Source organism: Lipotes vexillifer, unplaced genomic scaffold (assembly GCF_000442215.2).
Source record: "Lipotes vexillifer unplaced genomic scaffold, Lipotes_vexillifer_v1.1 scaffold380, whole genome shotgun sequence".
In the NCBI taxonomy this organism is placed as follows: domain Eukaryota; kingdom Metazoa; phylum Chordata; class Mammalia; order Artiodactyla; family Lipotidae; genus Lipotes; species Lipotes vexillifer.
Window position 1 is genome coordinate 1,810,929 of NW_006779049.1, and position 13,774 is coordinate 1,824,702.

Here is a 13,774-nt window from a genome sequence, read left to right on the forward strand (position 1 = left end):
AGAGTGAATGTGGCTGGACGTGGACAGTATGAAAGAATTTACCAAGAAAGCAATATGTTAATTAGCTTGAGTGAAAAGTGTGAACTGGAAACATGCAGAGGGAATATATGCCTTTAGGTAAAGAGGTATGGATTACTCACCATATTTGAACAAATGCTCAGGTATTTCTAAATTATTAGGTACTTTGAGGAGGGATGGGGAAATAGACTAGAAAAGTGAACATATTTCTGATCTTTAGGGCCTTATGTTACATGACACACAGTTTAAATGTTACCTTACAAAACAGAAAATTGGGTAGGTATATAGATGTATTAAGAATCCAGTCTATGTTCAGAGCTTTAGGAATTTAATAGAGTGAAAGAGCAAAAGGGTTTCCCTCTAGACATGTCATGTGGAGGACACTGAGGAAGAGGGGCAAAAGCCTTAACAAAGACAAGAAGATGGAAAGTAGAAATACCATAGAGTTTATATTCATTCCTCAAACATATTAATAAATTTTCCATACACAAGTTTATTAATTTTTGGTACATTTTAGGCATGGTAACATTTTGCTTTTTCAAGTGTTTCATAATAACAGATTACAAATATAGGGATGAGAGTAATGACTTTGTTTTTTTACATTAGAAGTAAGAAAAGCTGGGGCTTAAAAGTTGAAATTCTACCACTGGAAAAACTTCCTTCAAATAGTGACACAGTTTCCAGATTTATTGCTTGGGTTCTGTTCAAATTCCTATTCTAAAACTCCATTTACTATGGCTTTAGTAAAAATTCAGTCCCAGCTGAAACTTGGTATACCAGATATCAGCTCTGGAGCAATGGTTGTTTTTACCAATTTTCCAGAAGATTGATTTAGATTGTTTTGTGTTGTATGACTGTAAAATAACAAAACAGAAAAGGTTCACTAGCTTGATATTTTATTCTGTCTGTCTGTTTTAACTCCTTTATTTCTGGCAGTCCATAGCACTATTACAAATAACATATACTGAATGTAATCAGCATATGATTATACTATTTACACAAATAAAACATTTGGACTGTTAACAAATAAAATAACACTTTTATAATAAGAGTAAGAATGGCTAGATTTCCTTCTTTATCTTGCCTGTTTTACAATGTCTAGAGGCATATTTTGACATCATACGTGTCAATATACTAATTGTGAGGTCTGACAAGAGTTAAGCCCTGAATCTGTGGCCCATCTGAAACTTTATTAGAGCTTATTTGACTTATTTTTCCTCTCTGATTTATTAGGATACAGATTTAATTAGCAAAACAATATTCTGGTACACCAAAACAAAGTTGACCTCACTGAAGCTTTAATTCCTCTTCCTAGTTTTTACCCTTGGGGATAGTAGATAGTTCAGCTGATAAAACAAGGTTAGCAGATTGCCTGAGTCACTTTGGTTAGTGATCAGTTCGAGAAATCAGTAGGGGCAAAGCAGAGTAGGCAGTTAGCACCGGTCTAAGTGGATAGCGTTCGGAGAGAAAACAAGCCTGTTTGCAGAAGTTGGGAAACAAAGAAGTGCTGGTTTGGGCAACCTTAAAACAACAAAGTCAGAATCATGAGAAGGATTATATTATTAGCAAACAACACTGAAACTTGTTATTGAATCAAAGTCCTTATACAGCATTCTTCGATATATCTTTCCCTGGGCAGAGCTTGGCTTATTGTACTGACATATCTAAACTCCCTGTAAGAATCAAGTGGGGACACCTGGATGGGACTTGAGCTGAGAACAAGGAGAATGAAGACTGACATACCTATTGTTCTTTTAATTCCATCACACCAGTGATGTTAAACTTACTTTACAAGATGGAACTTACTGGTTGGAAAGTAATATGTTTATAAAAACTTCTAAATATGTGCAGTGATTGCTTCAGCTAAAGTCTGTGAGTGCAGGATGGTATGCTCTTGGAAACATGCTGACATTGAGAATTTAAGTAGCCAGGATGACACTTGAAATGACTTCTATCATCCTGATGTAGGTTTTTCCTTTAGTACTTGTTTGTAAAATATAGTGAATTATAATAATAAAAATCATTCAGCATGTAATATTCACTTAATATATGGAATTTTCAAAAATGATGTTAATATGTACAATTATAGACTATTATTATATATAAAAGACTGATGACCCACATATTAAATTTAATACAATAAAATTTAATGGGCATCTACATGTATCATGATATGTGTAAAGCCTTTTAGACAATATAAAAAATATTTATAAATATAAATATAAAGAGATATAATCCTAATTTGGGAAAGTTTTAGGTCAAATGGGTGAACTAGAAAAAATGCAAAAACAATGATGTTGTCATTTGCTGCATTTTAATAGTCTCTTAAAATGATTACATAATGAAATATGTTTTTTATCTTTATTTAAGCACCCTAAAGTGTGACATAAATTATTACTCACTGGAAACCAACTTAGACATATTTGAAAATGTTTCTGGCAAGAAGTATGTGATCACCTTTATAAAAATCACAACACTTAAGAAAGGAAAACTATTAATGCAAGTATATACAATTTGTATACAATTTTGTGTATACAAATTGCTATTAGGCTCTTAAATGTATAATGTCAGATAAATTCAATAGCACTAATGTTATTAAGTTAATTTGGTTTAAAACTAATTAATATACAACTTATTAACTATGCCAGTAACTTTTGTTAGAAATCAGTATAAAATGTGTGTAAAATTCTCCAAGTAATCGTTTTAGGAATTTTTATTTTACCCAGCATGAATTCCAAATATGCATTTGTATGATTGACAAACTATTTAGAACCAATGATATATTGGGAAAATAATTTTTATCCAGTGTTAAGCACTATTTAATAAATTCTCACTCATTGGTCAGTGCTTCTTATTTGCAGCTAAGATTAAATTCTCTAGAGTTCAGCGTTTTGAACTGTTAAATCACCTCACCAGTGGGTGGCAGGCACCTAATAGCTGATGAGGTGTGGCCTCAGAGTAACCTACTTTTAACTCATTAGCTCATTTTAATCTCTATGGTGTGTGAACAATTACCTTTCATTCTTTTATTCCACATACTCATTTGTTCTCAGTTATTCCTAGGATAATGTTTAAAATCTATTTCTTTCAATGAAATGTTTGAGGTTTTATTTATTTTTAAAGATATTTAGATATGGGCTTCCCTGGTGGCTCAGTGGTCGAGAGTCCGCCTGCCGATGCAGGGAACGCGGGTTCATGCCCCGGTCTGGGAGGATCCCACATGCCGCGGAGTGGCTGGGCCCGTGAGCCATGGCCGCTGAGCCTGCGCGTCTGGAGCCTGTGCTCCGCAACGGGAGAGGCCACAACAGTGAGAGGCCCACATAGCGCAAAAAAAAAAAGAAAAAGATATTTAGATCATCATGAACATTCTGTGTGCTCAAACGCAAGCACTTTTTTTTTAAAGATTGAATTCACTGCAACCAACAATATTATGATTCTTCTTTTTAGGTTCACTATAAATATATGTAACTTACTCTGTAGAAAGTATGGATTATTTCTGAGTCTCTACTACCTTTTGTGTTCATTTGGAAACCATAAGGTAACACAACAGTAGCTTCAGAGATCACTCATTCAGTATTTCAAATAATTGTTCAATGAATGATCACTTTTTTAAAAAAAATTTGCAGCATGATGTTTCTAGGTCTTTTATGCTCAACACTGTCTGAACAAGACACTTTTTTTCTTGTTTTGGGGGCTTTTCTCCCATGGGGGATGTATCAAAGAGGACTTCCTAATTCAGTTCTTTTTCACTCTGCTCTTATCATATGCAGACAGAGTTTGGCTCTCAGTTTCAATTCAATAGTCATTCACTGAAAACTTGCTGTGCAGATAGTTAGGATGCAGGGTGCTGAGATGTGCAAGACAAGGATCCTGCTCGCAGGGAATCCATTGAGTTATATTTCACCCCTCTTTGGACTTTAAAAGGTTTCCTTTTTTCTTTCCTAATTAAAATGCTGTGATAAAGAGAACTGCAGATGACATCATAAGTATTTACAAACTTGAAAAGATAAATGCTGTGGCTGTAAGATTTGTATAAAATGTTCAGTCCAAAAGGATTTCTCTGGTGAGGGGGAAGTGGGGAGGTGCTGCTAGGAGAACAGGCCCTGAAGATATCTGTACCAGAGATGCCATTTCTATTTTTCATGCCTTTATTGATCCCCTTTCTCTTGAGCCTATAAATATGATTCAGTCTCTTCCTTCCAGAAAACTAGCCTCCCTTCCTTCTGACCCTGGACTGTCTCCTACTTTTCTCATCCAAGAGTGCAATCTGGTTCGTTCTTAGCAACCCTCTCATGATATAGCCAAACTCACCGACACTGTCCAAATACAATTGACACTTTCCAATCTTGAAATCACTTAACTTCTCTATAATAAAAAATGTTTATAGCTACTAAAATAAAATAAAATTTTCAGTCCAATAAAAATTTCCTTAGGCAGCTCTTTGTTTTTTGGCAAATGAATTATCAAGGAAATTTATACAATAAATAATCCCTTTGCTAACTGTGTCACTTTCTTCCCTTTTGGGAATATGTTTTCAGGTTTTGAATATCTATTCATGTATTTCATTTCTCTAAATCATATACCTTATACCTTCACTCAATTGTTATTATCTCCACTCAGCAGACTGGGGTACACAATAAGTGACTTACCTATTGATATGGCTAGCCAATGACAGAGCTTACATTAAAATACATGTATTCTACTTTTCAGAGCCTAATTTTTAGTTAAACCTGGTAGTAATTATAAAACAACTCAAAAAATTATAGGATTTGGTAAGCTGAATCGAGACATTTCAGACTTTAAATAAGTTCTCATCAGGATTCCAAACCTAAAATATTTTAATATATCATTGCACGTTTGTTTAAATCACTTTACATATAACATGATATCATAGTTCTCATAATGCAAAGATGGAAATGAATCAGGAATTATTATCCACAGGAAACCTGATCTCATATAAGTGCCTAAAGCAGATCTTCTGATACCAAAGTCAGTGCTTTTAGCATTACTCCACACAAATGGTTTAAATATGAACATTTTCTATTTGTATGCATTGAGTAATTCAGTTTGACTTTGGTGATATTATGTAGTTATATAGTTTATATCTATACAATATATAGTTTCCATAAAATAGTCTGACCAAAAGAGAGTTAAATTCCTTTTGCCAAGATTCACTAAAATTTGTAAGCTCTGTCTCTGTCAGTGCGACCTGTGTTAGAAGAAATGAAATTGAACACAGGGGGTGAGTAACATGTTTTACCCACACAGTATCATTGCAGGAACCTGAGGTTTTCCCTTTTGGAGACTTCTTTTTTATAAAAAACCAAGAAATATGTGATAAATATTTTTTTTAAATAAATCATACCTTTGAAAAGTGGTTGGTATAGCATGAGGTCCTATTGGGGAAATGAAAAATCTGTGACCCCCTGTTTTCCTCTAGCAACTGAACAAGGCATGTATAATAGGGAGTGTAGGAGACAGAATACAAAATAGACATTTTTATAAAAAGTCCGCTGTAACCTAGTGGAGTTGCAAACACAATTGTAATCAGTCTTCCTTAATTAATTAATTAATTTTTTTATTTTTTTTGCGGTATACAGGCCTCACCGCTGTGGCCTCTCCCTTTGCGGAGCACAGGCTCCGGATGCGCAGGCTCAGCGGCCATGGCTCACGGGCCCAGCTGCTCCGCGGCATGTGGGATCCTCCCAGACCGGGGCACGAACCCGTGTCCCCTGCATCGGCAGGCGGACTTTCAACCACTGCGCCACCAGGGAAACCCCGATCCTTAATTTTTATAGTCAATAAAAATCAGCTTTGAAAATGTTTGCAAGTGTATGTCTCCCTATGAAATTAGATGTAACAAAGAATGGTAATAGATGGACGATAATCACTCAGGTATGTGTTGAGTAAGTGGGAGGATGATTTTTAAAGTATATTTAAAATCATGAAAATTTAAAATTTTACCAAATATATTTTTTAATTTCCTTCTCCTCTCACAAAGCATAGAGGAAAGGTATAGGCAATTTAAGAATATATGGCACTTGGGATCCCCTTCTTACTCTGTGGCAAATGTATATAATGAGTTTCAAGCTTTGATATCAAAACCATTTCCCCATTCCATCTAATGTGCATAAAATATTTTAAGCTGAGTTATTATTGTAGATTCATACCCAGTTGTGAGAAATAATACAGAGAAATCCATGTACCCTCTACCCAAATAACATCTTGGAAAGATATCACAGCTAGAAAATAAGACATTGACATAGTCCACCAATCTTATTTGAGTTTCACCGGTTTTACATGTACTCGTTTGTGTGTGTGTGTGTGTGTGTGTGTGTGTGTGTGTGTATGTGTGTGTGTTTAGTTTTATACAGTTTCATGACATATGTAGGTTAATGTATCCATCACCACAGTCAACATGCAAAGTGGTTCTATCACCACAAGGATCCTTTGTGCTGTAGTTTTATAACCACACTCATATCACTCCCACTCCCCTCCACCCCTTACTAACCTTCACCGTTGGTAGGAACTAATCTTTTCTCCATCTCTATAATTTTAGTTATTTCAAGACACTATATAAAAGGATTTCATCTTAATTTATCTATAGAGTATCTGAATGTATCACTTTGTATATTTTCTTAGTAGTTGCTCCAGGTATTGAAATGCTATACATACACGACTTATCACAGTCTACCAGTTTTACCACTTCTGGTAAAGTATGGAAACCTTACTTCCATTAGGTCCTTTTGCCCTGACACTTTTTATTTGTTTTGACTATTCCTTCCTTACATGTTGAACACTGCATCAGTTGATGGTATAATTTTTGTCTTAACCATCATATAGTCAGGAAAATGCAGCAGAATAGTCTATATTGTATTTACCCATATTTTTTGTTCTCTCACTTGTTCTTCCTTCTTGATGCTTCAAAATTTCTTTTCTGTTTGAAGAACTTTAGCTTTTCTTTAAGACGGATCTGCTAGAGAGACATGTTTTTAGTTTTCCTCCTTCTAAAAATATATTTATTTCCCCTTGATTCCTGAACATTGGTTTCACTGGATTAGAATTCATGATCAACAGTTCTCTTCTTTCAGCACTTGAAAAACGTGCCACTGCCTCTGACCTCCATAATTTCAAATGAGGTCATATATTGTCATTTGAAATGGTGTTTTCTTATAGGTAATATGTCTTTCTCTCACGGGCCCAGCTGCTCCGCCGCATATGGGATCTTCCTGGACCGGGGCACGAACCCGTGTCCCTTGCATCGGCAGGCGGACTCTCAACCACTGCGCCACCAGGGAATCCCTAATTTTACTGTATCCTGATTTGGACCTTTTGGGGTTTATCCTGTTTGAGTTTGCTCCTCTTCCTGATTTTGTACGTTTATTTCTTTTGCCTAATTTGTGAAGTTTTGACCATTATTTCTTAAGTTCTTTCTGCCTCACTCTCTCTTCTTTTGGGACTTATGTGGTACGAATGTTGGATATTTTGTTATTGTCCCACAGGTTTTTTTGGTTGGTTTTCCAATCTGTTTTCTCTCTCTTGTTCAGATCCAGTGACTTGTATTGGTCTGTCCTTAAGTTCACTGATTCTATCCTCTGTTGTCTCATTGTACTATTTATCCAATCCAGTGAGTTTTTATTTTGGTTGTTGTATTTTTGACTTCTGTACTTTCCTTTGGTTCTTTTTTTAAATAACTTTTTTAGAGTGCTGCGATTTTCTGTTTTGTATTTGTTTCAAGATAATTAGTAATTGCTTGTTAAAGTAATTTTATGATGGCTTCTTTAAATTCTCTGTCAGATAATTCTAACATCCGTTTCAACTCAGTATTAGCATCTGTGGATTATTTTTTCTCATTCAAGTTATGTTTTGTCTGGTATTTGGTGTGACCAGTAATTCTTTTTTTATCACATCCTGGACATTTTGGTTATTGTGTTAGGAGACTCTGGATACTATTTACATCTTCTATTCTATTTAGGTTCAGCACACAGGTCCTGGCTTACATTTGTGGGCTACGGATCCACCAGCAATTTAATTTTCAGAGCCTTTGTGGTGCTATTTGGTCACTTTGAGTTGTCTGTTTCCACCGGGAGTTGTACTGATGCCTACTGGTGCCACCTAAGGAAGCAAGGCCTCCTGATGGCTCTAGGGGGGATAAATGGTTCTTTAGCTCATCAAAGATCACTTCAAGGGCTGGGTAATTGTTATAGAAGGATTGGCCCACTGTCTGTGCTGCCCAATTGACCATTGTCTCTCAGTAGGGAAGGGGAGTCTCCAGCCTGATGGAAAAAGAGATTGCGTTCCATGACAGTGATGCTCCCGATTGATTCCCCTTGGGGGTGGCCCAGTCTCTCCCGAAGTTCTTGGTGGGAATCCCATTTGCTCTGCGATAAAAATGAGTCTACCTAGGCCACCTTCTGTTGCTAGGTTATGGTTGGGAGAAGCCGGGCCTCAGATGCCTTTTACAATTGGTTGGAGAGACACTGTGTTATTCCTTAGGTTCTGGTATCACTAACCAGTCCCCTTTCCTCTTTCTACCTTTCAGAGTACTCCTTTAGTTACCTCTTGCTTAATTCCTGATTTTATAGCTGTCCTTAGTGGAGTACATAGTGATATTTAAGTTTTTTAATGCTTTTCCAAAAATGATTTAAAAGAAGCATAAATAAACAAGATGCTTAATAGATCTGTGAAAACAAGTGTTCTGTGATAGAAAAGGTGGTTTGAACCAAAGAATATATTAAAAGTATTTAACAGACAGTACAGCAGAGGCACTAACCAGTCAGAGCAAATTTAACATCAGGTACACTACAGGTGTTTTTCAGCTGAAAGTTAGCTCTGATTTAAAAAAAGCTTAACAGGTGTCTCTACTGCAGAGAACTTTCAATATGCTAAGGTTCATTGTTGGTTTCCTAGAAGGAATTGAGCAGTCATAGTTTTCCCAAATTTATCTGGGCATAGAAGTGAACTTTTTTGTTTACAGCTCTTCTTGGTACTGACAACTCGTGAAAGACTTTGTGAAGGAAAGCCATTTTTGTCACCATCAATATCTACCTCATCCAAGGTATTGTACTTACTAGATGCAATCATTTAATTAAAAATTTATTTCTCAGAACATTAAGGAACATTTAATTCTACTTAAATCTGATAAAATATTTCAATATATTTAAATCTTCCTTTAAAACATTTCAGGAAACCAGATTTAGACATATGGCCAAATAAAATGTTTATTGTGTTGTGCTAAAAATATGTAGTCTAACAGTAGCAACTTTTCCTAATGTTATTCACATTTTCAGTATTTTCTTTTTCCAGCTTTAAGGGACAATAGGATCGAGCTGGTTCGGGCTTCCTGGCATGAACTGAGTATCAGCGTCAGTGATGTCTCTCTCTCTGATGAAGGACAGTACACCTGTTCTTTATTTACAATGCCTGTCAAAACTTCCAAGGCCTATCTCACTGTTCTGGGTAAGTGCAAGGGACTAACACCATGTGATCACAAGCCAGAGAGATGTGTACAGCTACAGCAACATGATTCAGTAACAGATCTACACTTTGAGGATCATCAAAAAGCATTAAAAAATCACTTAGGGGCTTCCCTGGTGGCGCAGTGGTTGAGAGTCCGCCTGCCGATGCAGGGGACACGGGTTCGTACCCCGGTCCGGGAAGATCCCACATGCCGCAGAGCGGCTGGGCCCGTGAGCCATGGCCGCTGAGCCTGCGCGTCCGGAGCCTGTGCTCTGCAACGGGAGAGGCCACAACAGTGAGAGGCCCGCTTACCGCCCAAAAAAAAAAAAAAAAAAAATCACTTAGTCATTTCCCCCATTTTATAAATAGATAAAGAGAGGTGTAAAGATTTGTATGACTTCCCAAAAACAAACAGCCATTTTGTTTCTTAGCCAGCAATAGACACCAGGTTTCTTGATTTTCAACTAAATTCCTTTGTGTCAAATCATCTCTATATTGTATATGTGGTAATCCTTTTATAAAGTGATAGAATGATGAACATAATGACTTCAATGTGTCTATCAGATGCTCCGCCACCTTATCATCAGTCACCTAATGGGATCTTCCCTAATATCTATTGGCTCCCAAATATGCCCATTTGTGTATTTTAGTGTATTTAAATGACCCTAACATTTCTATTTGTCTTCTTGCCTTTTAGCTTTGTAGTTTTCTAGATTACTAAATGAAGTGCATGATGTTGCTTGCGCATGCAGCTTGTAGCTTCTTTGTTTTTTTATTCTCTAAGTATTGGGCCATTTTTCTAAAGGTTATAGTGACACCAAAAAGCAATACATTCATAGAGTTTCTGAGGAAATAAGCTTGCAGCTCACAGCTCTCTGTGATTCCACAGACGTCAGTGGCCCAATCAGCTGAAATTGCTGGAATTCATTGAAACACACCTGTGTACTGAACAAGTTAGAGGAATTTAAAGATTGATTTTTTTTTTTTTTTTTTGCCCCTAGCTTGCCTTCCTTTTTTGATAGATAAAGGCATAACACTGCATTTAAACGAACTAATGCATGCTGTTCTTTTGGGTGAGAATATCAAAGTTAATCCTGCTAGTGAATTGGTTTTGTGCATAGGATATGAAATATGTTTCTTTGCAAGTCCCACTGGGACTATTGTATAAAAATCTTTACAAGTTTGCCATTAAGGACAAAATACCCACTAAATGGAGTATCTCAGGATAGCAGCTGCCTAAGATTAATGTATTGTTCTGTAGAGAGCCAACTTGAGCCCCTAAGAAATAGGAAAGTGGCTAATTTCAGTTTATTAAATGGTGATGTGGCATTTTTTTTAAAAAAAGCTATATGAAGGTGAATGAAAAGAAAAGAAAGCTAGCCAGCTAATGGAGTATGTTGATCTGTCATTTATCTTTGTTGTTCTTGTTGTTTTAGTTTGTATTTCTTTTATTGGCGCCTTCCAACATTCTTACATTTTATTCTTTTCAAACTGAATTAAATAGTACAATAAAGAAACTTTCAGTCTGCCTTTATTATTGAATATTTTTAGAAGAAATTTTAATAAACCTCTGTCATGACAGCAGAATATTATTGCCTCCAAAATATGTAATGTTCTATTATTTAAATCATCAATGTCTATCTCTGAATATTAGTTATCTGCTTATTCATTGGATGATTTGGACTAGAAAAGGTAATAAGTAGCTAGCATTAACTAGCATTAAAAATAATACATGGGCTTCCCTGGTGGCGCAGTGGTTGAGAGTCCGCCTGCCGATGCAGGGGACATGGGTTCGTGCCCCGGTCCGGGAAGATCCCACATGCTGCGGAGCAGCTAGGCCTGTGAGCCATGGCCGCTGAGCCTGCGTGTCCAGAGCCTGTGTTCCGCAATGGGAGAGGCCACAACAGTGAGAGGCCCGCATACTGCCAAAAAAAAAAAATAATAATAATACATATCATGCTCCACAAAACTGCAATTACATTTCTAATACAAATGACATCAAGAGACATTCTCTACTTTAGAAGAATCATAAAAATAAGTATAGTTGCAATTATTAATGAATCTTTTATTCCAAAATGCATTTTCTAGAAAAATGTACACAGAGGATAACAATATTTTTTAAGCTTTAAGAATTCTGAAATCAGGAATGAAATGTGCTATTTTGGTTAAATCACAGTTTGCTAAAGAATGAAGAAATATGCTTTGTGGATTTTTTTTTGCCCAGTGCAAACAATCTACCGTTTTAAATCCCCACACTGGTAAATCTTAAGATATGGTTGTTTTTAAGATTATAAAGAGTATTTTTGCAGGTAAAATTTAATTTAAAAAAACTACTTTAAACGCATTTTAAATGCTTTCTGGATAATATACACACACATATGCATATTTACACAGACACATATGTGTTTGTATGTATGTGTATATATATCTCGCTATATATTTTTTATATATTTTGTCATTTATTTTATTATATAGCAGTTTATTATTATTATGTTTTGGTTTATTATTCTTTTTTTTTTTTCGGTACGCGGGCCTCTCACTGTTGTGGCCTCTCCCGTTGCGGAGCACAGACTCCGGACGTGCAGGCTTAGCGGCCATGGCTCACGGGCCCAGCCACTCCACGGCATGTGTGATCTTCCTGGACCGGGGCACGAACCCATGTCCCCTGCATCGGCAGGCAGACTCTCAACCACTGCACCACCAGGGAAGCCCTGGTTTATTATTCTTGATTGAAGTTATTGTCAGTTATACACCAGTTTAGCTTTGCTTCTGAAAGTAATAGTCGTAAGAACAAATCAACCCTGGAAATGAATGTTTATTTCATTCATTTGCTTAAATTTCAGGTGTTCCTGAGAAGCCTCAAATTAGCGGATTTTCATCCCCAGTTATGGAGGGAGACTTGATGCAGCTGACTTGTAAAACATCTGGTAGTAAACCTGCAGCTGATATAAGATGGTTCAAAAATGACAAAGAGATTAAAGGTAAGGAATGGGGAAAGGTCTCCAAATCAAAATTAATGTGCTGAAACTACTGTGAAGTGTTAGATCCAGGGCATTTTACATTTTCCTTTTCTTTTCTTTTTTTGCGGTACGTGGGCCTCTGACTGCTGTGGCCTCTCCCGTTGCGGAGCACAGGCTCTGGGCGCACCGGCTCAGCAGCCATGGCTCATGGGCCCAGCAACTCCGCGGCGTGTGGGATCTTCCCAGACCGGGGCCCGTGTCCCCTGCATTGGCAGGCAGACTCTCAACCACTGCGCCACCAGGGAAGCCCTACATTTTCCTTTTCAAACCACAGTCACTTTCTGATTAAGTGTAATTTGAACCAGATTTACCTTAAATTAGGTAATTTTACAAGGTATCTTGTAAAATATGTGCCCAATTTTTCTCTTACGTAAAACAGTTTTAAAATGATATATATCTAGAGACTTTCCTGGTGATGTAGTGGTAAAGAATCCACCTTATAATGCAGGGGACGTGGGTTTGATCCCTGGTCAGGGACCTAAGATCCCACATTCCGCGGGGCAGCTAAGCCCGTGCACCACACCTACTGAGCTCAAGCGCCTCAACTAGAGAGCCTGCAGGACCCAAACTACAGAGCCCACACGCCCTGGAGCCTGTGCACCACAACTAGAGAAGAGAAAACCCACACACCACAACTAGAGAGAAGCCCGCGTGCCGCAACGAAGAGCCCGAGCATTGCAACGAATGTTTAGCATGCCTCAAGGAAGAGCCTGCGTGCAGCAACTAAGACCCTACGCCGCCAAAAATAGATTAAATAAATAAATAATAAATCTTTAAAAAACTGATATATATCTAGTGGGAAACTTGGAGAAATAAATAAGTTAATATATAAAAAACACATAGATTCGTACCTGACAATAGCAAGTGCTAAGTGTTCATGTTAGATGTGATTATTTTAGAGCTCATCTGTAGTATTTAGATTATAGACAGAGAAACTCTATGAATTATTTCTTCAACTTGTTCTGAAAATACAAAGTTTTGGGAATAAAACTAGCTAAACATCAATAAATCTGTTTTTCAGTAGCTCTCACACAGGGTAAAATAATGTGCTTATCTCAGTAAAAATGCACAGAAATGTAAATATTCAGCATAATTCTGCTCTTACTTCATACACTTAAACACATACATGCACACACACACTCTTTTAGGGTGGATTAAGAAGTGTATAGAGGAGATGGCTAGTAAGTCTGGTAGTGGCTTTTGTACCCCACATACAGAAATCTTGGACCTGACATCACATGTACATTAAAACCCAAATATAAGAATCATCTATTATG

At 36.9% G+C, this 13,774-nt stretch overlaps 1 protein-coding gene across 1 annotated transcript in view; it reads left to right on the forward strand.

The window, feature by feature from the left end:
* CADM2 (cell adhesion molecule 2) overlaps positions 1 to 13,774 on the forward strand; it is a 1,104,423-nt gene that overhangs the window by 925,999 nt on the left and 164,650 nt on the right. Inside the window, exons 3-4 of the mRNA XM_007452135.1 lie at positions 9,325 to 9,477; positions 12,321 to 12,458. Of these exons, the coding sequence (XP_007452197.1) occupies positions 9,325 to 9,477; positions 12,321 to 12,458 (291 nt within the window). The remainder of the gene's footprint in view (positions 1 to 9,324; positions 9,478 to 12,320; positions 12,459 to 13,774) is intronic.